General features: G+C 35.1%; 1 protein-coding gene across 1 annotated transcript; it reads right to left on the bottom strand.

The window, feature by feature from the left end:
- Positions 1–25,935, bottom strand: ADGRF4 (adhesion G protein-coupled receptor F4). Its single transcript, XM_051997116.1, has 9 exons — positions 25,838–25,935; positions 24,024–24,078; positions 19,723–19,874; positions 15,513–15,776; positions 12,834–14,210; positions 10,891–10,932; positions 10,536–10,595; positions 5,724–5,780; positions 1–594 (listed from the first exon to the last, which is right to left on the bottom strand). The coding sequence occupies exons 1-8, from the start codon at positions 25,928–25,930 to the stop codon at positions 5,727–5,729; spliced, it is 2,097 nt and encodes a 698-aa protein (XP_051853076.1). The 5' UTR covers positions 25,931–25,935; the 3' UTR covers positions 1–594; positions 5,724–5,726.
- Between the last annotated feature and the right edge of the window lie 958 nt (positions 25,936–26,893).

The raw sequence follows: 26,893 nt of genomic DNA, 5'->3' as shown, positions 1-26,893 counted from the left end.
GAAGGCTTGTATATTTTTAATACAGAACAAAAAGCATATCATTTTTATAAACACTGCATACACTAATTTATACGTATGTACATACACTTATATGCCCCCACGAGCACCTTCTAATATTATTTTCCCCCTTCACAAGTGAGGAAACCATGGTCCCAAGAATGCCTTTTTCAAAGACTCAAAACTGAACAAAACAATCAGGGCTTTTCAAGTGTACCCCCCTTGTCAGAAACCATCTTGCATTCACTTTTCCCAAACTATGTTCTGTGTACCTCAGCTGCTCCTATGTATCCCAGCAGAGTTAGGGATCCATACATAGGAAGGAAGGCCCTATTTCCTTGAAAGAAATTGGCAAGAAAAAGCCAAGCCAGGAGTATTCTTCCTCTCCTAAGGAGAACACCGAAATTTTCAGGCAGATTCATAACCTCTACAAGCTTCAACATGCCACAGACAGGTCATAGGCTCAGCTGAGAATTCCTTAGGCAGCAATCTTCCTGATCTTATCTCAGTTCAGTGGGGGATGGAATTGAAAAGAAAATCATAAGCCCCACTTTGTCTTCAATCTTCTTTTCAAACACTTCTCACCTGGAAGCATGCCTGTAAGTCATAAGAAACCAAGAGTTAATATATAAAAGGAGGCACTTGAACTAGCTTGTAGGGGGAGTAGGGGGGAAATTCCATAGGCAATTATTCTTTCATGCCACCCTACCCTAGTTTCTCTTTTTCATAATCCATTTCTTCTCCATTCACTACCTTCCCAGTTCCCCCACTGATCCATTTCTACCTTAAATATCCAGTGCCTCCTTTATTTATACCAAAACCTGTTCTTGGTATAGGATGTGGTATCATTCATCCTGAAGAAGGATAGTGATAAATGGCATTAAAAGAGTTCTGAATATTCAATCAGAAAACAGAGTTTCTTTTCTGGCTCTATCACTTACTATTTGTGTGACTTTAGCCAAGTCATGTTACCATTAGATTGCGAATTCTTTGAGGCCCTCTTTTCTGTATCCCCTTTAGTGTCATGCATTTGTTGTTCAAAGGTTTTTTTCAGTCATATCTGACTCTTTGTGATACCATTTGGAGTTTTCTTAGTAAAGATACTGGATTAGTTTGCAATTTATTTTTCCAGCTCATTTTACAGATGAGGAAACTAAGGCAAATAGGATTTTACTTGCCCAAAATCACATGCTGATAAGTGTCTGATGCTAGATTTGAACTCAGGAAGGATGAATCTTCCTAACCAGACCAGCATTGTATCCTCTATACAACCTAGATGCCCATATCTTAAATAAAAAGGTTCTATTCCTCTAATGTCCTTTGTAGGTCCAAATCTATGATCCGTGTAATACACTCTTAAGTTTCCTTGTATACTAGAATGTTGGCCAAGAGCAGCTATGGAACTTGTCTTTAGAGGGGGTCTCGTGCTTGAGGGTAAAGCACAAGACAGGATAGTAAGTTTGTCTTGTATTAATCAATGTATTTCTAAGTAAAGATGTTTTCACTAGTTAGTGTCCAGAATGCCTAGTTCATAGGACAGTACCTGTCCTGTGAGGAGGCAAATTTGGAAATTACATCTTCAATGTGATCAGCAAGGATACTCTAAACTTTTCCCATTCAAAATATATCTCCTTCTCCTGGCTATTATGGCATTAGCCACCCCACTGATCCACCTGAAATTTCTACAATTACAATTTTTTCTTTTGAGTTAGATAACAAAGGCTAAACTGATGTGTCCAGAAAGCTACTTAAAATGAAGGGCATATAACCAGAAGTGGTAGAAGGATTCTTTCCTATAAATACAGTTTACTTTTTACCGGGGTTCTTAATCTAGGGTTTATAGGTAGCTTTTAGAGGTTTCATGAACTAGGTTAGAGAAAAATTACATCTTTATTTTCACTAATTTCTTTTTATTATTTTTTATTAAAGCTTTTGATTTTCAAAAAAAAGCATGGATAATTTTCAACATTCACCCTTGCAAAACCTTGTGTTCTAAAATTTTTTCCCTCCTTTCCCGCTACCCCCTCCTCTAGATGGCAAGTAATTCAGCATATATTAAACATGTTTCACTAACTTCTAACTGAAATTTACTTAATTCTTCAGTTATGGATATAGCAACAATGATGGTATTTAACAACCAGTTCTCTGGGAGAATTGGGATAATGTAAACATATCACATTTTTCAGTTTAATCCACACTACTATTTTCTCCATAGTTTGCTGAAGTCGAGACAATCAATAAAGCAAAACATTGTTATACATTTTGCTGATTTCCAAAGTATAAATGCTCACACAGAAAATAATAACTGCCTATCTTCATATGAGCTGGCTCCAATATATCCCTAGATGGAAACATAATCATTTTGAAAAAAAAAATGATAGACACTCTATAGACAATAGAGCCATTGCCAAAAAAATTCATGCAAAAGAAAAAGTTTGTTAATGAATCCTTAGAAGACAAAAGGCTTACATTAAGATATAAGATATAAAGTAAATTTCCATATGGAAGGAGAAACATAGCCTTCCAGAGAATCCTAAAAGTATTAATAATATTGTATTACTAAAGTATTAACATAAATTATTAAAGTATTAATAATTGTATCTGTTGTTTACATGTTTTAATGTTGCAAAACTTTTTACATACTGTTATTATTCAATCTTTTCACTCATGACTTCATGTGAAGTTTTCTTGACAAAGAAAAGATATTGCTTTTTGCCATTTCCTTCTGCAGCAATTTTTTCCAGATGAGGAAACCGAGACAGAAAGAATTGAGTGACTTGTCCAAGGTTACATGGCTAGTATCTGAGGCTAGATTTGAACTTGGAAAAATGAGGCTTCCTAACTCTAACCACTGTGTAAGCTAGCTACTCTCTTTACAATGTTTTCTCTCACTTGATCCTCGCAAACTTCTAAGATGTATGTCATTATTATCCTCAATTTACAGATGAGAAAGCAAACTGAAGGAAGTTCAATGACTTAATCAGGATGACAGAGTTAGGAAGCGTCTGATGTGCTTCCTTCCCAAAAGTTTTTAGCACCCTTGACACCTGGCCGTCTAGAGAAATTGCATGTACCAAGTCAAATTTGATAACAGAAGGCACACCCAGGAAGAAGGCTGAAAGGGTGGAGGAGGGAAAAGGTGAAGATAAACTTTTCCTACTCCGAAACTTTGCTCCACCCAATTGTTAACTAATAACAAATATCACTTTTGAATTATGTTACTGGGTCAGATTTGAGAGGTAGAGGGATAAGGGGAGAGAATATCTCATATCGTTTAAAGTAGAGGGGCCCTGCTAAATCTCATTAGAGAAAAAGTTCATTCCTCTCAGAGATTTTGCCACAAAAGCCCAAACACAGAATGAATTCTGAAAGATAGGGTTATTATGAAGTTCTTTCAAAGGGGGGAAGAAGGAGGTAAATGTAAAATACCTTTCAGTTTAATCTGCAATACTAAGGTTTTCTCTATAGCATTCTTAAGCCTAGATAATAAAAAATAATAATAAATCATTTTTTGTAGATTTTGCCAGTTTTAAGGGGTAAATGCTCACACTGAAAGTTTAACAATATCCATTTGAGTCGACTCTAGCATATCTCTGGATGGAGCCAACAAACATTATTCTTCCCCACCACTAACTGATCATTTCTAGGTCCCCATGCACATGTGTCAATGTCATGACATTCCTGGGTTATCCGTCCTTTCTGCACTAACTCTAAGATGCTACAAATATATCAGACAAGCCCAGGATACTCTACTCTTTTGCACAGTGATCTCACTTGATTTTCCCACACATTGCCCCTAGTAACTGCTAGCCCTCATTCATATTCTTTTCATTGTTGTTTTTTCAATACTGTTTGATTCTTCACTACATGAGGGGTTTTCTTGGCAAAGATATTGAGGTGACTTGCCATTTTCTTCTCCAGCCCATTTTACAGAGGAGGAAACTGAAGCAAATGGGATAATTAACTTTTCTAGTCACATAGCTAGCAAATGTGTAAGCTCAGATTTCAACTCAAGGAAATGTGTCTTCTTGGGTCCAAGTCTAGCACAGTATCCACTGTACCCGATTCAGCAACATCCAAGGGATGGAGGAAGAGGGAAGGGTGATAACCCCAAATGGCAGCAAAGTGTAGTGTGAGGAGAGCCTTGGACTTGATGAACAAGAATCTAAATTCAAATCCTCCAATGCTGTTTAATACTTGCATGACCTTGGACTTGCATTGCCTCCTCTTTTGATTTTAGTTTTCCTCATCTAAAAAAGAAGGCGTTTGGACTGGGTGGCTTTTCCAATTTTAAAGCCAAAAGCTATAATCCAATTTACTTTCTCTTTCTACCTAGGGACTTAGGCAACACAGGAAGGGAGTTGGTCCTCCCAGGCTCCCTGATTCTCCCTACTTAAAATATCAGTCTCTAAGATAAAAAGATAACTCCTGTCCCAAAGGCAAGCTTTCCCTCATCTCTCCCATGTACTTCAAATTTCAGATAGCCCCTTTGTGATTTTCTCCCCTTTCATTCTACTTTTGGTCATTTTATTCTAATTTTGTCTATGTAAAACTAAATGAACCCAGAGGTTTTTTGAAAAAGGAAGAGGAGCACCCTTTCTAGTAATATACCCATCTCCTATACCACTAGGAATATCCTTGGATCTTACCTCAATTCCCCTTCTAGAGAGAACTCTATTTATCTCAACTTGACCTCTTGTCAAATTTTTCTAACTATACCTTAAGGATGTATTCCATGTCTTACCACTCTGGGAGAAGATAAAAATTAAAATACAAGGGAGGTAGGAATATTGGACATACTATCAGACAAATTCATTTTGTTTTGTTTAAACTACTTTTTCTTTTTTACATAAAAGGCCTCATTAAACAGGTAGGTGTCTTGAATTTACTGGGATGTAAAAACAAAAGACATTAATAAAATTTATTTTAAAAACTAAAGTAAATTGAGGCTCCAGAGATCTGTGAACAGAAATGATATTGCTTTTATGAAAGCAAATGAAACCTCCCTGTATTCTTCCTCTCATCATGGCCAGGAGATAACAAACTGCTGTAATTATTTCAATATATAAATTGGAACTAGGATGACAATTTTTCAAATAAATTTATTTATTTCATAATAATAACACATTCATGTAGCATGTTGCTTAGATGTTTTCCTCATAATAACCCTATAAGGTAAATAGTTTAATTATTATTATCCTCATTTGACAGATAAAGAAACTGAGTCAAAGAATTCTAAACCTAGTCTAAGGTTATTCAGCTATTAAGTGTCAGAGGCAGGAATCAAGCTCAGATCTCATTTTTCCAAGGTCAGTGTTCATATGTCTACTTAAGCCTTCAAATTGTGCTTAGATTGTAAAGGGGGTTACTCACTCATTTTGACATTTTCAGGTCTCGATGTAAATGTTAATTTCTCTAAGGATATGCAAGATGATTGTCTTGGTAGATAAAAGTATGGCTATTACTCATTCACGCGTTAATTTGTTCATTAATTCATTTAATATGGACTTACTAGGAAGTAAAAATTGAGTTCAAATCAAAATCTCCTCATTGCTACTTTAGCATTCTATCACATCAGGAAAAAATCCACTTTAGTCTCTAACTTTAAGTAATAGCAAAATGTTAACTAAGTAACCTATTAAATTAACCCCAAGTAATAGCAAAATTTTAGTCAAGTAAACTATTATAGAAAAAGGAACCTTTTGATTTAGGTTTAAAATACTCACTTCTCATCGTGAACGAACCACTAATTTAGATCCATGGTTAGGATTATATGTTGAATTCTAAATAAAAGGAAAAATAACAACACAGTTATAAATTCCCCTTAAAATAGTTTTCATGATATTTCATAGTTTATAAAAATCTTCCTTCACGGGAAAGGGACCTGTATGTGCCAAAATGTTTGTGGCAGCCCTGTTTGTAGTGGCTAGAAACTGGAAATTGAATGGATGCCCATCAATTGGAGAATGGCTGGGTAAATTGTGGTATATGAATGTTATGGAATATTATTGTTCTGTAAGAAATGACCAGCAGGATGAATACAGAGAGGCTTGGAGAGACTTACATGAACTGATGCTAAGTGAAATGAGCAGAACCAGGAGATCATTATACACTTCAACAACCATATTGTATGAGGATGTATTCTGATGGAAGTGGATTTCTTTGACAAAGAGACCTAACTCAGTTTCAACTGATAAATGATGGATAGAAGTAGCTACATCCAAAGAAAGAACACTGGGAAATGAATGTAAACTATTTGCATTTTTGTTTTTCTTCCCGGGTTATTTATACTTTCTGAATCCAATTCTCCCTGTGCAACAAAAGAACTGTTCGGTTCTACAAACTTATATTGTATCTAGGATATACTGCAACATATCTAACATATATAGGACTGCTTGCCATCTAGGGGAGGGGTGGAGAGAGGGAGGGGAAAAATCGGAACAGAAGCAAGTGCAAGGGATAATGTTGTAAAAAAAATTACCCTGGCATGGATTCTGTCAATATAAAGTTATTATAAGATAAAATAAAATATATGATAAAAAAAAATCTTCCTTCACTACAAGTCTTCCACTTTGGTTACTAGTTCTATAATCATGGGCAAGTCAAGCCGTGCCTTAACCTTAGTTATCTTTTCTACAAAATGGGTGCTATCAACCTCAGGGTGTGAAGAAAATGCTTTGTTTAAAGAACTCTAGATAAAAAGGGTAATTACCATTATCATTTTGCAGATTGGAAACTAAAGCTAATAAAGTGCTACTTGTTCAAAATAAAGTGCATACCTTATTAGTGAACTGAGACTTGATTTCAAGTTTTCTGACTCCACACCCAGTGTTCTTTCTCTCTGACTGCTTTCCAAAATGTACTCAGGTATGGAAACCTTACCTGATTGTTCACCACATCTTAAGCAAATAGTCTCTTCCTCCTCCAGTCATTCTATCCCATCTTATCCCATACCCTATCTCCCTTCTATCATACCAGGACTCTTGTTGCAAAGGGTAATATAATGTCCAGTGTCACTCCTATACCGATTCATTATTATACTTTACTATTACATTACTACAAGTTAATATATTTTACTACTATACTACAACTTTACTAATACATTACTATTACTACTGCCCCTCTGCCACTTACTAGTTATTAGAGCTTAGACGAAATACTTTACCTCAATTTTCCCATCCCTAAAATGGGGATAGTAGTAAATTAAAAAAAAAAAATCAAAATATTTAGAACTGAAAGAACCTTTAGAAATTATATTAGCTAACTCCATTTTAAAGAGGAGGAAACTAAAATCAAGAGGAGGGAAGTGATCTGCCCTAGATCAAACAGCAAATAATGAATGAAGGGCAAAGGCTCACTCCAGGTCCAAACTAGGGCTCTTACTACTAAAGCTCACTATATGTACTGGTTATTTCATAGAAGTGTTTTCTAAAAGGTGCTATGTGTAAATGCCAGTCACTGTTCTAAATAGCTCCTATCTCTGATTTTCTTTTAGCAATCTCCCTATTGTAGCCAATTGTGGTGATTTATAGACTTTGGGACAATAAGATCTTTTTTCCTCACACCATAATTGGGAATCTCTGGTTTATAGGAAAGAAACATAGAGGGGTGTTTTTTTTAAGAAAGTTAAAAAAGAAAAGAAAAGAAAAAAAAAACTTGTGTAGATTTAGAACAATTTTCTTAAAAGATTTATGTAAGGATTCTACTATTTCAGGTATGCATATATGCAAATGTGTATATATATATATATGTGTGTGTATGTAGACACACATTTATAATGAATGTATATCTGTATGCATGTATATGTATTATACATATATGTATATGTTATGTGCATGTATTATATGTGTGCATCTATGTGTACAATATAATAGCTATATGTGTGTGTATCTCTATATACATGTGTTTATATCAAATATTTAATTGTATATATAAAATAATATATATGCAAAATAGAGCATTGTCTATGGAAATTATATATGTATATGTGTGTATATGTAGGATATATGTGCATACATATATGTACATATTTTTTAATTTAACAATACCCTAAGGCATATGGGGAATTTAGTATGTATCTGTGTATACACATAGCTACACGCATATGTATACATTGTATACACAGCTACATATGTGTGTACTTGACTGTTTTATATGCATGCATATGTTATACATATATACATGTGTATAAATCTATTTTAAATATTTCTATAAATACACACAAACACTCCATGGACAAGTAATCATCTCAGGGGATAGAGCAATGGGCCTGAAGTCAGGAAGATTGGAAATCAAATCTATTCTCAAATACTTCCTTGCTATGTGGCCCCAGGCAAGTCCCTTAAGCTTTATTTTGTTTTGTTTCATTACTATAAAATGACAATAATATACCTAACTCTAAGGGTTGTTGTGAAAATTAAATGTGATAATATTTGTAAAACATTTAGCACATAGTACCATGTAAATATTAACTATTATTAAATATCATTATTATATTTGTGTACATATATATTATGCATGTGTGTTTGTGTGCATGTATACATAAATACACAGCGTATCCCCAAAGCCTTATTGCCATTCTAAATTTTAACAGCTCAATTTCCATATTGAGAGTTTTCTATCGTAGGCAACTAGATGATGCAGTAGATAAAACATCAGCCTCAGAATCAGGAGGACCTGAATTCAAATATGACCTCAGATACCTAATACTTACTTGCTGTATGACCTCTGGCAAGTCACTTAACTTCAATACTCGCAAAAACAAATAAAATAAAGAGAGTTTTCTATCCTGGTGGAATTATAGATCTGTCCTAAATAAATATAGGACAACCCTATATCACAGTGCCTTTCCAGATGTTTACATCATTATAATATAATATAATATAATAACCACCATTATTTTTTTTTTATGATCCATAGCTATTAACCAGACTTGTAGAGTCGTCAAGTACTATCATGGCTTTGCTTTTCTCCATGGAAACTCCTCTATTTCCTTCTAGTGGAGTTTAATCAAAAAGAGTTCTACTATTCTACATTACCATTCTAAGAACTGTCTGATTCATTTCAATCTAGCCTAGTTCAATACCTGTTTTTTCAATGAATAAACCAATATTTATTAAGTTCCAGGCACTGTGCTAGGCCTTAGAAACACCAAGATTAAAACAAAACAACATCTGCCCTCAAGTAATTTAATTCTATCAGAGGAGACAATACATCCCTATAAAAACATATACAAGAGAAATATAAAATGAATACAGGACTAATTGGTAGGAGTTTTGTTATTTAGTCAATTATAGAGTCCTACTCTTCCTATCCCATTTAGAATTTCCTTGGCAAAGATACTAGAGTGCCGTACTTTTTCCTTCTCTGACTCATTTTGTAGATGAGGAAACTGAGTCAAACAGGGTTAAGTGACCTGCCCAGCATCACAAAGCTAGTCCAGGCCAGATTTGAACTCAGGTCGTCCTGATTCTGAATCCAGCACTCCAGCTAGCAGCCTTCATAGAGGAAAGACTAGAAACCAAAGGGATAAGAAAAAACTTAATGTAAAATGGTGGCACTTATCTTGAGTTTTGAAGGAAATTGTTTTTCTAAGAGAATAGGCAAAGAAGGAGTGTTCCAAGCATGGGGGATACATTCCATTCAAAGGCATGGAAACAGTCATTTGTAAGAAACAAGAAAGCCAATTTGCCTGGAGCAAAAGGTGGGTAAAGAAGAGAAATATATAATGTCTACAAAGGCAGACTAAAGAGCTTTAAATGCTCTAGAAGCATTTATATGTGATCCCAGAGTTAAAAAATGAGTCATTGAAGTTCATTAAGTGACATGATCAGAACATTGAATAAAACCACTCTGGCAGTTGTGTTTACGATAGAGTAGAGAGGAGAGACTTAAGACAGAAAAACTAGTTAGGAAACTTTTATAAAATAAGTGAGAGGTGATGAAAGCCTGAAATGATATGCTAGCTATGTGGGGGAAGAGCATTTAAATGCATGAGATGTAAAGGTAGAAACAGCAAGATTTAGATATGGATTGAAAATGGGAAGGTGGGGGATAATAATTCAGGATGAGAATCTAGAGGACTGGGAAGTCAAAAAAGGAGTTTCAGGAATAAGATAAGTTCTATTTCTGATATGTTAACTATATCTCATATCTGCCTGATATGAGATGACTATAGGACATCCAGATATTACTAGTGAGCAATTTGTAAACTGGAGGTCTGGACAGAGACTAAGATGAGTAGTCATATGTGCATAGGGATGAATACTTAAAAAAAAAAAAAAGTATTCACTTTGTTGGGTATTGAATGTATCCAATTTGAGATCCAATTAATTTGGAATTGGAAGGAGTGATTCTGAAAGCAATAGGACCCATGCATAAAAAGACATGAAATATCTTCAAACACTAAATATTGCATTCTCCAGCAAAATCTGAGCACTAAGCTAGTTTATTTAATAGAATAGTTTCCCTCTATCCTTCTTTCCCACAACTCCACAGGCTCCATGATGTTATGAAGAAAAAAGAAGAGGCTTACTTACCTCTTCTATCTTTGATGTCCCCTTCAGGGAAGACATCCTCACCTTCAAGGCTTCTCTTGTCTAAAACCAAAGGAAAAACCAATTGTTAGCAGTAATTGTCTACTGGAAAGCCTAGGGAAAAGTAAAACCCACAAGACTCAAATGTGCCCCACTTCAATTTGAGTAAAAGAACTCTAGATTTATGCTCACATGCAATTGGTAGTTATGTAACTATTAATCAAAAAGAATTTCCTCTCTCCCCCAACTCTCTTTCCTTCTCTCAATTTCCACCTCCAACTATATATTCAGGTTTTGATTGCTCACTTCTGAATTTTTGAAGAAATTGAATCCACTATATGAAGCAGGCAAAGTTTACCTTTTGATCCAGAATGGTTCCAAACAGCAAGATGAAGAACCCCTAGGATAATGATCAACATGTTTAAGAACAATCTCCCAGATATGTTCCCTTCTGATTTCTCCCAGAATCATAACTTGGACAATACAACTGGAGCTTTGGTCCAGGACACAAAAATTTAGAGGGTGCAATTAACTCAAATAAGGACATTCAAAGAATGTGCAATATAATTTGTTGCATTTCTAGGTCAACATCACCTGCAGTCCTTCAACAGCATAGAGACAGCAATGTTTAATATTTAACTTACAAGAAAAATAGGAAGCTAGTAGATAACAAGCATTGTTAATCATACCCATCTGTAAACTATTTTAGTAACTAATTCCCCTCCTACTTAACTAAATTTGCTTTAATTACCTCTTGTATTATTTTCATATCATAAATTACAAAGTTGATTTGTGGGTATACATTTAGAATTTCTTGCCCCAGGCATCAAAATTTCTAAATTCATGGCTCTGGGATTAAGATTCATAGAATTCTTTTTTTTAAACTATCTGCAAGGAAAATATTAACCAGAATTTACATATCATTTGCTAAATCAAAAAAGTATTTTTTTCCTTTGAGTCTATCTTTGTTACTAGAATAGAGTAACTTCTTTCCTGGGTATAATTGCTATTATTATAATATATCATGTTATGTTATGTTATGATGTATTCTATTACATTGTATTTTGCTACAAATTACATATGATATGTTTTTCTTCTTTGTTTTACCTTTTGTAATCTGATTTCATATGATTTCATATATATAAAGTTTTAATATTGAATATATATGCATATGAGAGAGAGAGAGGAGGGAGGGAAGAGAGAAAGAATAGAGGAAAGATATGGAGGGAGAGAGACAGAAAGAAATAGGAATTTTGGACAAGTATTCAATATTATTAAATGTGAGGCATCAGGAGAAGGCTTATACATTTGTTTTTCCCCAGAGCTGACAATAATTTTCAATTACTAAATGAAGGATTAGAAACTGAATCTTATGTTGAAGAGTAGCATAGGAACCAATAAGAGTTGAGATATTTATCCCTTCATTCAATAAACCTTATTGAATATTTATTATGTACAAGGCATTATACTAAATGCTGGGAAAGAAACAGTCCTTACCTTCAAGAAGCTTATATTCTATTGGGGGGAAATAGCATATATGTAGAAAATTAAATATAAAATATGTGTTGAGGAGATAATATACTCCATCCCATACATTAGGGTCAGACTGTACAAAGGTATGAAGATGGTGAATAAAAAGTCATATATGGAAAATTAACCAGTTTAGCTAGAATGAAGTGGAAGAAGGAAGTAATATGAAATAAGTTTGAAAAAGTAGGGAGATACATATTGTAAAAGGCTTATAAAAGATGCCTGGAGATGGTACAAAGGTATGGAGATGGTGAATAAAAAGTCATATATGGAAAATTAACCAGTTTAGCTAGAACGAAGTGGAAGAAGGAAGTAATATGAAATAAGTTTGAAAAAGTAGGGAGATACATATTGTAAAAGGCTTATAAAAGATGCCTGGAATAAAGTAGATTTTATAATAATGCTTAATTTATAATTATTCTCTCATTTAATGCTCACAGCAACCCCGGGAGGCAGATACTATTATTATCCCCATATAATAGATCAGGGAACAAGGTCAGGTGACTTGGCCAAGGTCACACAATTATTCCGCGTCTGAGATTAAATTTGAATTCAAATCTTCCTGACTCCTGGTGCAGAATTCTATACTGAGCCATCAGTTGCATCTGTAGTTCTAACATCAGAGAGAAATAATATCTATTTGAGAAAATGGAAAATCACAGCCAAGTGGGAGAAGGAAAGAATTGAGTAAAGACATCCTCAGTTATCAAATACCCACCATTACAACTGATAAAGTTATTTTGGACTATGTCCCCAGTTTGTCTCACTCACCTGGAAAGCATTGAGTAAGGAGAAGATGATGTGGAACACTAAGGAGCCGCTGTCTATTAGGGTGGCTATTCCAAACCCCCAGGTCAGTCCCAGCAGTGGGGTAAGGATAGCAACATTCTTACTGATCCTCATAATGGTCACCATATCCTGAGACTTGGAGCTTCCTATAGAAGGCCTTCGAGTGTTGACAGCCACAACAAAAACCACAATCAGATTTACTGCCACAATGGTCAGGGCTGGAATGACAAAGGCTAGAAGAGCTCTGGAGTCATCCCAGTTGAGCCAGCAGGCCTGGGCCCTCACATAACCTTTTCTTGGTTCTGTAACAGAAACTGTAATGGCAGCAATGACCAGGGGGCACCCGTAGCCCACAGAAAAGGCTATGGTCATCATAGTGGACTTCATCATCCGGCGGAACACGATCAGTATCCCATAGAGGATGAGGAGGGCTTTGATCAGCATCCAGAAGAACAGAGAAAGGTAGAAGTAGTGACTGAAAAATGTCACCGCTACACACCAGCTGTAACTCCGCGCTGCGCCATCAAAGAATGATGCGACAATGAACCAGACGTTGGCAATCAGGAGGGACGTGGCGATGTTCACAATGCAGACATGACGCATGTAGGAGATCTCTGTCACCGTCACCTGGGACCACACTGTGATTTCAATGATCAGACAAAGAATAAGGCTCAAGATGGAGATGCTGAGACCAATGCAGGTAATGTAATCCAGAGTTTTATTGGGAAAGGTCTTGGGAGACATCAGAATGGAGAAGGACATCAGCAGGTTGGTGTAATTGCAGCGGCAAGAGGCTTTATCCATAACATCCATTGTTGTTTCACAGGCTTCCTCAACCCATCTTCTCTTGTGAGAGTGCCAGCCCACACACTGAGCTTTAGCACTGTGGGATTTATTGATCTTTTCAAAAGTGAGGAAGACTTGTTTCAGCCTTTTTGGCAGGATCACTGAGAGAACTAGTCCATTCACCTGTCTGGAAAGGCTCTCATTGTGCAAATGAGCTTCTTCCAAAATTTGCCCCAGGGTTGGGAAAGCAATACTAATGGCCTGCGAGGCAGGAGGGAGTTTCTGTAGCTCTTTCCAGGGGATGATCACTGTCCCCTGTACATCCTCCTCATTATCAGGTACCCTCATAGAGAAATTAAAACTCTTCCCTTGGGTGTTTTGATTGATTCTGAAGCCTTTGGTCTGAATAAAGGGCTCATTCACAATATTCTCAGGCTCATCACTGATATTGAGATTCTCTGCAAATGAATTGACTGACTTGAGCAAAACTGAACTAGTAGTTCTTTCAGGAATGAAGGCCCAATTTGAAATGGCTGATCTGTTGAGGACATGGTTAGCCATCGTGCTGAAACTCTGCCGATGGAGATTAGAGATAATTAATAATAATAATAATATTAAATCATACTACCAACTTCACAGATATTATATCTTTTGAGTTTCACAATAACTCTGTGAAAATCAAGCTAAGCATTATTGTCATCCATTTCCATTTTAAAGGTAACAGAGATAATTGAGATCTGCTAAATTTATGTGACCTAACCATAATCCCATGTCTAGTAAGGACTGATCTAAATCTGATTATAATAAATTCATAAAATTACAGGTCTAGGGGTGCTACTTGGTGCAGTGGATAGAACACCAGCCCTGAAGTCAGGAGGACCTGAGTTCAAATCTGGTCTTAGACACTTAACATTTCCTAACTATGTGACCCTGCACACAGGTTTAAAAGTAATAGATCAGAAGCCACTCTGTCTAGCCCTGTTATTTGAAAACCAAGGAAACTGAGGCTCAGTGAGACTATTTGCTCAAGTCATATAGGTAGTAGAAAGACTCAAACTCAGGTCCTCTGACTGAAAGTTCAGCATTCTTTCCATAGCATCTCACTGCCTCTCAGTCCAGGTCTCTCTCCCCCAAATAAAATCATATTTAAAAACAAAACTATAGCATATCTCCCTTCTAAGCCCTATCAGTGATTTTTAGCATTCCCTATGGCAACAGAAGAAGAAAATCCCAAGTATCCCAAGTATGGATTGTGGTCTGTTCCATTGGAGGGAATGCCAACCTGATGAAATTATGGATACCCTGGAGAATTGAGATAATCCTTTCAAGTAGCCAAATTCTGTTGGGGAGTGATTTCTTTTTTAATCACTGGTCTAAAAGACTTTTTGGTCTAAGAATTCCCTATTAAAATATAAACTTCATTGGGAGAAGTTATAACAAACTGTTATCAATGCATACCTTATTAGGGATTTCTTTCCAAATATGACAGAAGACTGAGACACCAAGACCTAATGGAATACTGGAATATAAGATAGATCCCTGAGGGCAGAGAGCAAGTTTGAGTCTAGGTGCAAAAAGGAAGATAAGAGGCTACTAAAAGCCAACCAATTTTTGTTGTTGTTCAGTTTTTTCAGCTCTCCCTACTTTTCATGACCCAATCTGGGTTTGTTTCGATGGATTTTTGGAAAAGAGTGATAAGCCATGTTCTTTTCCATCTCATTTTACAGATAACTTGCCCTGTAAGTATCTAAAGCCAGATTTGAACTCAGGAAAATGAGTCTTCCTGACTTCAGGCTGGGCACTCTCTCCAATACACTACTATCTGCTCTTCTAAAAAATATAGTTGATAACATTTTACCACAAAGAAAAATATACCTGCATCTTCCTCCGGTTGATATTTGAAGATAATTGTGTGGATATGTTTTTCAGCAATTCAACTATGAAGGCAATATTTCCAGATGTAACTTCTGAAGATCTCACACTATTGATTATACAAGCATAATCATCTGGACACTTCTTCTGGATTCCTTCAACTGCTGACTCAATGAACTCTTCATTAGATGGACTTAATAATACATCTGAAGAAAACCGTGAACTACCACTTAAGCTTGGTTCATATATTGAAATTCCATTAGTCTCCTGTAAAAAAAAAACAACAACACAGAAACAGTCATTGCATTCTGTAGAAAAGAGGCTTTACTAAAATCTAGGGTTCTCTTATTGGTATTTGAATGCCATTATCAGACACCCACAAAAAAATCACATTTTTGCTGGGACAGAAAATCAGGCTGAGATTAGGCAATATCTCTGTGATCACCTAAAAGGTTCTGAACAATTCTTAAAATGAAATTAATTAATTCTAATTAATACAATGGTTTGATGTTATTATTTTGCATTCATATTTTAGGTGAGGGAAAGAAAGATAAAATTGAATACATAATTATTGGGTGTAATAATTTCCAAAAAAACTTGGGAATTTAACCTGATTCACCTTCTCTTTGAGATTATCCCCTATCCATCCTGAAGATATATCTTGTTTGTACATAATTGTATGGTTTTTCTCCCTTTAGACTGAGTTTCTTATAGCCAGGTCTGGTGTTGTTTGTTCATTTGGTCTTTCTGAACATAAGGCCTGGCACATAATCATAATTTAATAAAAGCTTATTCATTCATTAACTTGATATCTCACTTCAATACTTTCTAGATACATGATTTCATGTGGATGCTCCCTCCACCAACAGCCATCACCACCCCATATTGTTTCAGGGGTTGCTAACCAAAATAAGTCATCATCCTGTGGCCAGTTCTGTGGTAATGACTCTCTCACATCAGATTAAAAAAAATAATAATAATGTTTATTGTTTCCCCATTCACTCATGAATATTAATAGTATCAACAAACTTTTAAAAATTCTTTATGCCTTATACCTTATGATTGTACATATTCATATTCAGCAGCTATCCTTGCTGTAGTATCAGAAAATGAAGTAGGGTGAGTCAGTGCTTCAGTAGAATATGCAGAATCTGGGGGGAGTGGGAGGAATGGGCTGACTGGTGATACCTAGCTATAAGGATATAAAATAGATCTTACTTTCTGCATTCCTCTAAGGTATCTAGTCTCTTGTTCCATGCTCAAAGAAAGCATAAAAATATGTAAATTGATTCAGTATTCTTGTCAAGCTATCTGGCAATGTATAATGTGTGTTATAAAACAGATGAAACAACCCTTTCATCCTAATGATCCCCATACTAAAACTATATCCAAAGGATGTTATTAAAGGGAAGAATGGGGAAAGAGATTTCTCTGTGCAAAAATATTCATAGAAACAAAAGCCTATTTTATTTGTAAGAGCAAAAAAACTATACATAATCTACCTACCCAAATATTCAAAATTAACTAAACAGATATTAGCATATGAAATACTATTGTTCCCTAAGAAATGACAAATATTAAAAATAAGAAAAAATATAGGAAGATATAAAACAAGAGCAAAAGAAAGCAGTATCAAAATAATAACATACACAATATTGTTCATAGAGATTACAATGCTTTTGGTAACTGGCAAAAAAAAAAAGTAGGGTTTAAAGGTCATGAGTTCCTTCAACTCCACCAACCATTTTAAGTTTTGCTCCTGAGTTGTTTAACATGGTATTATAAGGGTTTTGAAACCCCTTTTAATTTGTTCAACTAGGTTTATTTATTACAAGGAAAGTGTTTTGGTTTTTTGTTTTGTTTTGTTTTGTTTTGTTTTTAAGGATTGGAATTAGTGATAGCCCCAAAAAAGGGAGGAGAAAAGAAAAGTCACTGAAAATTTTTTCTTATATGCACAGAAATTGAGAAGATACAATTGAGGATAGCTTTGAAACCAATCTGTTGAAGTTATTATATACTTAAAAAAAACAAGCTGCATTTGATAAAGATTTATGATTCCATATACAATCTTTTTTATGTTCTTTGCTGTGATTGTGTTTGTCAAGTTCAGAATAACAACAAGGAAAAATTATTTAGAAAAGAATCATCTCACCACAGTTCCTTGGACACTTCAGCTCAGTGAGGGCCCTGAGATCATTTGGAGAAATCAAAAAGTATGTTTCTCAATTCCTTTACCTTTTGTCTATTAAATATTTCCTATTTATCCTGCATATAGTTTGCTTTGTGTGTGTAAAATACATATACATATACACTACACACACAAAAAAAAGTAATATTTTATCTTCTTTTTAAAAACTATTCCTGGATGACCAGCAGGATGAATACAGAGAGGACTGGCGAGACTTACATGAACTGATGCTGAGTGAAATGAGCAGAACCAGGAGATCATTATATACCTCAACAACGATACTGTTTGAGGATGTATTCTGATGGAAGTGGATCTCTTCGATAAAGAGAGCCTTAATTGATCAAAGATGGACAGAAGCAGCTACACCCAAAGAAAGAACACTGGGAAATGAATATAAACTGCTTGCATTTTTGTTTTTCTTCCCGGGTTATTTATACCTTCTGAATTCAATTCTCCCTGTGCGACAAGAAAACTGTTCGGTTCTGCACAAATATATTGTATCCAGGATATACTGTAACCTATTCAACATGTAAAGGACTGCTTGCCATTTGGGGGAAGGGGTGGAGGGAGGGAGGGGAAAAATCGGAACAGAAATGAATGCAAGGGATAATGCTGTAAAAAATTACCCTGGCATGCGTTCTATCAATAAAAAGATATTAAAATTAAAAAAAGAAAAAAGAAAAAAAAAGAAAATAAATTTTCTTGACTCTACCTGCAAAAAAATAAAAAAATAAAAATAAAAACTATTCCTGGCCCAAAGTTCCACCCTGTCCCACACCCAACTGATACCCCAAATAAAGAGGTTTCTTTTTTTAGTTGAAGACTTTGATCAATCATCCATCCATCTACCTATGTATTTCATGTAATATATACATTATATATAAATATGACGTAAGTTGTATGACTCCAAACAATTCATATATACAGATGTGTATATACACACATATATCACATACATGCACACCTACATACATAGGTACATATATGTGCATGTAGCTATGCATTGTGATCTTATGTGCATGCATGTATGCATATATGTGTTTATATGCATGTCATTTTTCAGTCATGATCTGTCTCTTTCTTGGCAAAAATACTAAACTGAGTTTGCCATTTCTTTCTTCAGTTCATTTACAAATGAGGAAACTGAGGCAAACAGTGTGAAGTGGCTTGCCCAGAGTCACACAGCTAAAAAGTGTCTATAGCCAACCTTGAACTTGAGAAGATGAATCTTCCTGACTACAAGCCCAGAATTCTATCCACTAAGACCCCTCGCTGTTCCAGGGGGAAAAAAAAAACTCTTTATATACTCCATTTTCAGATTCTTTTTGAAAGCAAATTTTGACAGCAAGAAATTTAAGCAAATTTTGACAGCAAGAAATTTAAGCAAATTTTGATAGCAAGAAATTTAATTTAGTGGCTAAAGAATGAAGAAGAGGCCTGTTCAAGAAGGAAAGAAAGAAGAATTTGGACATATAGGGATAGCTGTGGGATAGGCATGTTGTTATATGACAAACTTTATGTCAAGATTTTTCCTAAATAATAATTGTAACTTACATATAATTAGGGCTTTAAGATTTCCAAAATACTTTACATATGTTTTGTCATGTGGTTCTCACTAGTCCTTTCCAAAAATTAAAAGTAGGTCCCTTTAATATTTACATTTTACAGATAAGAAAACAGAGCATGAGAGAAGTCAAATTAATTGCCCAGAGTCCCATAACTAATAAGTACCTGAGGAAGGATTCAAATTCAGGACATTCTGACAAAAGGTCCAGTGCTATATTGGACATACTATATACACCGTGAACATAACATGTCAGGTAGCCTAGACTGAGACCATCTGAAATACCTCTATAGATAGAAATATTTATCAAAGCTTATCTGTGCTTCACAAAAACTTAATGGTGTATTAAGGTTGAAGTGCTATTATCCCCCCAGATTGGTAAGGTCAGCTTCCTCCCACCAAACTCTTAGCAATACCTTTGCATTCACCCATACCCAATAATGTAACAAATGTACCATCACCTGAAAAAGTGTTTGGACAGTTAGACTCGTGCATGTTTCATTGGATTTTTGCCACCTTTTGTTATTACATGTGAATCCTATTTCTCCATGGAAGGGAGTCTCACAGAACTGTTTGCAGTGGGAGCCATTCATACAGTTGCCTTGACATTGCCCTGAGGAAAAAGAAGTGAAACCCAAGCAGCATTATCATGGGCCAGGCAGGTAGCTATTTTCACCTGATCTCCAAGGCATTTTAAGATACCAGTCAGATAATCCCTATACAACTTCAGCTGTAGGAGAAAGCTATCTTATAATAACTCTCACTTATATAGCTTTCCAAAAGTCCCAAAGTCTTTTACCATGTACATTACCTCACTTGAACCTAACAACTCACCCTTTCAAGTAGGTGTTAACAAGTATTATTATCCCCAGATTACAGGTGTGAAAACTAATGCTCAGAGAAGTTGGGATGTCCTTAGGTACATGGCTAGAAAGATCAGAGGTGAAATTTGAACATAGATTTTTCTAACTCCAAGTCTAGAATTTATTTTCTTATGAAACTTCTCCAACTAAATAAGGCTCTGGATTCCTTACTCTGCATTTTATTTTTCTAATCACAAGGCTAAGTTGTACTAGTGTAAACATTTTCCTTTCTGCCAACCAACTAGCTAGGTGGGCCTAGGAGTTGCTGAGGACATGCAGAAGCAAGAAAAAGAAAACAATGTCTTTACGGTATTTCTGCCATTGTAGCAGTTGTTCTTTCTGTCATCTCATAGTTTGAAGAGACCTCAGAGATTATACAGGAATCCTTTATACAATGTCCAGAACAATTAGTTGTTTGGCTTATGCCTGAAACCTCCAAGGAGAGGGAATTCACTACTCTATGAATAATAATCATCATAATAGCTAACATTTATGTGATAGGTACTGTGCTAAGTATTTTTCAATTATTTTCTCTTTTAATCCTTAAAACAATCCTGAGAGATAGGTGCTATTATTATTCCTATCTTATAAATGAGGAAACTGAGGCAAACAGAGGTTAAATGAGCTGCCCAGGGAAGTGTCCAAGCTCTAATTTAAACTCAGCTCTTCCTAACTCTACGCCCAACACGCTATCCATTGCACCACCTATCTGACCCAATTATTCTATTTCCAGACAGCTCTAATTGTCAGAAAAGTTTTCCTTTGACCTAGTTGAAACTTGTCTGTGTAATTTGCAAACCTCTATGGCTGTTATAACAAAATAATAACATATTATTTTGCAAAGTACTTTGCTTCAGAACAATCTTGGGAAATAGAACAAATCTAATTTGGAACAAGTCTTATCTGGAAGCCCTTCAAATGCTTGAAGATAGTGATGATTATCCTACCAAGTTTTCTTTTCTCCGGGGCTAAATTCCCAATTCCATCAACTGATCCAAAAATGATACAGCCTTTAATGCTCTCATAGTCTAAGTAACCCTCCCCTGGATATAAACTAACTTATCAACAACAGTTCTAAAATGTGGCAGATGTGTTGCAAGCAAGGCATGCAACATTAGTCCGGGTCATTGTGAATTTATTAACAAAATTAACATTATTGAGGTGTTTTGCTACTATGTGTTACATTCTTAATGAATATTAACCTTGCAGTTCACTAAAAGCCCTAGATAGTTTTTTACATTATTTCCTAGACACATTTCCCTTTCCCTTGATTCAATACAAGTGCAGATAGTTCTTTAAATGGAAGTATGGGATCTTATATTTATCTTTAAAGGCTTTCTTGCTCTTAGATCCAACCTATTTCTAGATTGCTAACATCTTTCTTTTCCCTATAATCCTCTCTTCTTCTTAACTTCCCTATCACTGTTGAGGATACCACCATCCTCCTACTTACTCAGGCTCACAACCTGGATGTCATCCTCATATCCTAACTTTAACTCCTCCCTCCTCCTCCCAATCCAATCTGCTACCAAGTTCTGTTGATTCCACCTTCACATCTTTTCTATATATTGCCTTCTTTCTTCTGATACTTACACCACTTTGGTACTGGCCCTCATCATCTCACACCTGGACTATGCAATCATTTTCGGATTATTTCATCCCATTCTCTCCATTCAATTGTCAAAGTGATCTTCCTAAAGCACAGACTAGATCATGTCAAAACCTTACACCTCTCCCTGCTCAGGAAGCTCCAGTGACTCCCTGTTACCTCTAAGATCAAATATAAAATCCTTTTTGGCTTTTAAAGCTATTTATAACCTGATTCCTTTCTAACTTTCCAGTCTTCTTCTACCTTATACAGCCTTCAACATATTCTTGATCTGGTGATTTTAGTGAACTTGCTGTTCCTTGCAAATGACACTATATCTTCTGACTTCATGCATTTTTATTGGATGTCTCTCCTGGTAATTTTCTCCTTCTTTATCTCTATTCTCACTTTCTTCAGTTCAGTTCAGTTCAGTCTTTTATCTGTCATATCCAACATTCTGTGACTCCATTTGAGGTTTTCTTGGCAAAGATACTGCAGTGATTTGCCATTTCCTTCTCCAGTTCATTTTACAGATAAGAACACTGAGGCAAACAGAGTTAAGTGATTTGCCCAGGATGACATAGCTAGGTAAGTGTTTAGGCCAACTTTGATTCCTCTGGGCCACCTAGCTTCCTTCAAGTCTCAATTTAAAATCCTATTTTCTTCAAGAAGCCTTTTCTAATCCTTAATTTTGTTTCTTCTCTTTTAGAATACTTCTTGTTCACAAACATTTTTTTTAATAAACAACCATTTGCATATTATCTCTCCCACTGGATTATGAGCTCCCAGCAAATAGGGATGATTTTCTTTTGTATTTCTATCTAGTGCTTAGCACAATAACAGGTCACTTAATAAATACTTCTTGACTTGATTTTTCAGATTTTTACTTTAACATCCACAATACTAATTCTGACTCTAGGTTCTGTCAAAAAATCTGAAAATCACAGTATCTATATCTTCTTCCAAGTCATACTTAAAAAATGTGGAACAGTACAGATCCAAAGACAAATCCTTCGATCAATCCATTAATCTTTCTTCTGGTTAATAATGATCTCTGTGTGTATGTGTGTGTATGTGTGTGTATCCATCACCTATTCATTTATCTATCCATCTATCCCTCCAACTATCTACATATATAAACATATATTCACATGTACATATGTATGTACATATACATGTGTACATATATAATTATAAATTATATCATATATACTATAAACATTTTTGTTTTATAAACTACAATTCAAATTTTATAAAGTATATATACAGATACAAAATATGTATGCAATTTAACTTTACAAAATTAAATATTAGCTAGTTATTAGCTAAATTATTAACTAATATAAATTATTAATTATTAGGTTGAATGGTACAATGGAAACAGTGCTGGACTTGGACTTAATAAAACCAGTGTTCAATTCCTGACTTAGACATTTACTGGTTTAATGATGCTAGCCTTCACCACTCTGTGATTAAGTTTTAACATCTGTAAATTTGAGGATAATAATTTTTAAAAGGCATTTTGTGCATATCTCACAAAGTTGTAAGAATCCCATGATATAACTTCATTTTTAAAAACAAAGGGCTACATAAACATTAGCTATAATTGATAATAATCATTTGTCAAATTCTCTAAAATAGAAACCTAATTTTAAATTGTGATAGTGACAGTAACAGCAACAGCTACCACATACATTGACATAACTAAAGTTTATAACATAAACTTTCATAGTACTTTGAAAAAGAAAAAGAAGTTTGAAGCAAAGGATGAAGGTTCAAGTCTCCATGGTGACACTCTTAATGGGACCTCAGACAAGTCACTCAACCACCCCTGGGCCTAGTTTCCTTATCTATAAAATTATTTCTGAAGTCTCTTCTAGCTCTAACTAGACGCTATACACTATTTTATTATGACCCTTGCAGGTTCATGGTAAATCTTCAAGGTATGTAGCACAAACATTATTATATTAATTTTATAGGTGAAAGAACTGAAGTTCAGATAAGTTCAAGTGAATTTTGATCAGGGTTATATGGGTAAAAATTGGTAGAGTCATAATCCAACTCCTTTAACGCCAAACTGTGTTCTCTTTCCACTCAACATGAATTCATTTATATCATTCACTACTCTGCAAAAGAAGGCACAATGCTAAGAATAAATATTTTACTAATAGATTCAGGGGAAATACTCTCAATTTGTTCTAAAAGCTCAGATACCCTTTGTTCCCCAAATGAAAGGTGAGAGGGACCTGCTTTGCTTTTACACATCCTTCTTGATTTCTGGAATAATAAAGAATGTTCCCCGACTACCTACCTGGGAAGTCCCTGGTCTTTGATTTTTCATTCAGACCTTGAATTTTGTCACCAACCTGAAAAACACAAATTCCCAAATGTGCTCTTTGTTATGTTTTTCCTACTTTATGCCTATTTATCCCTGAGATGAGATCATTTAGTACACTTCTTCCACAGGGCTGCTCATTAAACACAATATCTTGGATTAGAGGACTATAGGTCTAAAACTAGAAGGGACCCCCAAGAGTCATCTAGCTCATTTCTTTCATTTTACAGTGGGGAAACTGAGGAAAACAAGGTCAGTAAGTATAATAGGTAAGAGCCAGAATGATTTTTGGGGGGGCACCTAGGCCAATTTCTCTCATTTTACAAATGGGGGAACTGCAGATGGGGAAATCAATAATAACAGAATAATAAAGTTAGAGGTAGAAGGGACCTCAGAAGGCATTGCATATAATTCTCTCATTTTATTGATGGCAAAACTGAGGTTAGGATGATCAGTAATAGTGAGGTAAACATTAGTAATATGGAAATATGTTTTATGTGGTACACATATATAACCTATATCAAATTGCTTATAGTCTAAGGGAGGGGGGAGAGGAGGGAGAAAGGAAGAAAAACTATTTTTAAAAAATTCAGGCAAAAAAAATTAAGAAGATGGATCTGAAGCAGAAAGGGACTTCAGAAGGCATCTGGCTTGAGCTCCTCATTTCTGAAGTCAAAATGGTCAATAACACTAGAATAATAAAAGTTGGAGCTGGGAGAGACCTCAGAAGATACCTAATCCAAACCTTTCAATTCACAGATAAGGACATGTGAGCCCCAGAGAAGGTAAATTATTTACTTGATGTCATCAGAGAGGAATTTTGAACCTGGATGTTCCCTATCACTGTTGAGGATACCAGTCCGGAGGACATGCCCATTCCATGGTACCATACTACCTCCTTAATGGAAATAACTCTGAATTAAAAGTCAGAAGCTCTCATTCCTTGAATGGGACTTTAGACAAGTATTTGCATAAATTCACCTGTCAGAGTCTCAGCTTCCTCACTATAAAATGTATATAATAAAACTTGCACTATCTCACAGGGATGTTTTGAGGGAAGTAGTTCCTAAACAATAAATCTCAAGAGAATGATGAACTATAGGAAATATGTATGTGATTGCAGTTTACAAACAAATTGTTCCTTCATGTAGGCTGGAATCTTTATTCTCCCACTGTCCAATTAGTACTTTTGTGGAAATTATGTCTCCTTGGAAAAGCACAATCCCAGCACTATCACCAATAAGGTTCTCCGTGAACAATACAAAGCTAATCTTGTCTACAAAACATCATGAAACATGTCTTCAGTTCCTTAGAAAAGTGGTGAATGAAGTTGAAGAGACTTTAGTAATCGGTCAGATCTACCCTTCATTATAGAGGTAAATTAACTTGCCAAATGTCACATGGCTTATAAATACTAGCACCATACCTGGAATCTAGATCTCTTTGACCCACCTAGTCCACTAGTACATTACATCACAGCATCTTCCTGTGGTCTTCTTAGCTTGCAGCATTCAGTTTGTCATCTGATTATTTCCATGATGATCCTTGTTCCTGTGATGGGGTTTTTGTTGTTGTTGTTGTTGTTTGCTTTAACGTCCTCAATTCAACTTTCCCTTGCTTACTTCTTAATAATGCTTAGAACAAAAATGAATTTCTAATTCCCAGAAAACTTTCTGAAAGCATGCAATAGATTCATTGTAACCCTGAAATTCATTTCTTCATCCCAGCTTTAGAATTTATGGAGGATTGAAGCAATAAAGAATTTTCATGGTTCTTGGTCACAAGCTTACCTTTGGATGGAGCTTTGATCTCTGGTGGTAGCATTCTGTGACCAAAAATAATAATAAACAGCAAAATGTGGTTCCTGCAGATACCATTTTCATACACAAATCTTTTTACCTGGAGGGAAGAAAGGATGAATCCAGTTATGGTATTAATACCATTTAATTAGCCTAAACAAGAAGTTGTGGTAAAGCCTTGCAGACTGCTTATTTTGTAAATCTTACAGTTCTAAACAAATGTGAGCTATCATCTTTTTTAATCAGAACTATAATTTCATTAGTATAAAGAATTCCCAAAGGGAAAAAAATTCCTCCTTCCAAAGCAGACTGGTACCAACTCTATAATTTAGAGAATTGCTAGGCTAATGAGACATTAAGTAATTTACTTGTTCAGACTCATACAACCAATATATATATCTAAGCTAAAACTTTAACCTAGGTCATCTTTACTTCAAGGGTAACTCCCTATCCATTACACCAGCCTGAATTGGGAAATATTTAACAAAATAAACAAAAAATTAAATAAAACATATATAACATTACATTTTTAAATTAATTAAAATTAAGTCAATATATACTGCCCAGATCTTTTATGTCCAGTGGAGTGGCCCCATGAGTTTAAGATAGCTGCATACATCATCCTAATGCTTCTCTGTTGTTGCTATTTATTGTCTTCATTCTTCTAAGCTTATGTGCAATGAAATTCAGATAAAAAGCATCCTGTGACAAGTTTCTAACCTTTTTTACCTTTAATGTTTAAAGGACTGACTTTTGCACAGGTGGATAAATGCTGCATATAAGATTATTGGGGGGTTTGTCCTTTTTATTATTTGGATTTGGGACCATTCCTCTTGCGAACTTTGATTAATTTTAGTCTCACCCAACAAAGAGTTGTCCATGGAATATAAAAATTTACTTAGAACCTTAAGAATTCCTTGTTGAGAAGCCAGGGGAAGAATCTCAACTGCCACTATTCCTGAGTAACATGTAAATCCTCTTCCTCAATTAATATATTTGTATTCTAAATACAATTTAATATGTAAACTAACTTAGTTTACCTATAGT

The sequence above is a fragment of the Antechinus flavipes genome, chromosome 4 (genome assembly GCF_016432865.1).
Source record: "Antechinus flavipes isolate AdamAnt ecotype Samford, QLD, Australia chromosome 4, AdamAnt_v2, whole genome shotgun sequence".
NCBI lineage: Eukaryota > Metazoa > Chordata > Mammalia > Dasyuromorphia > Dasyuridae > Antechinus > Antechinus flavipes.
This window is presented reverse-complemented; position numbering and strand designations above follow the sequence as displayed.

Coding starts and splice junctions, on each gene's coding strand:
- ADGRF4 (XM_051997116.1), bottom strand. CDS start 25,930: ATGAAAATGGTATCTGCAGGAACCACATTTTGCTGTTTATTATTATTT. Junction 15,777..19,722: donor CTGTCCAAACACTTTTTCAG/GTGATGGTACAT, acceptor TTTTTTTTACAG/GAGACTAATGGAATTTCAAT. Junction 14,211..15,512: donor TCAACCGGAGGAAGATGCAG/GTATATTTTTCT, acceptor CTCCATCGGCAG/AGTTTCAGCACGATGGCTAA.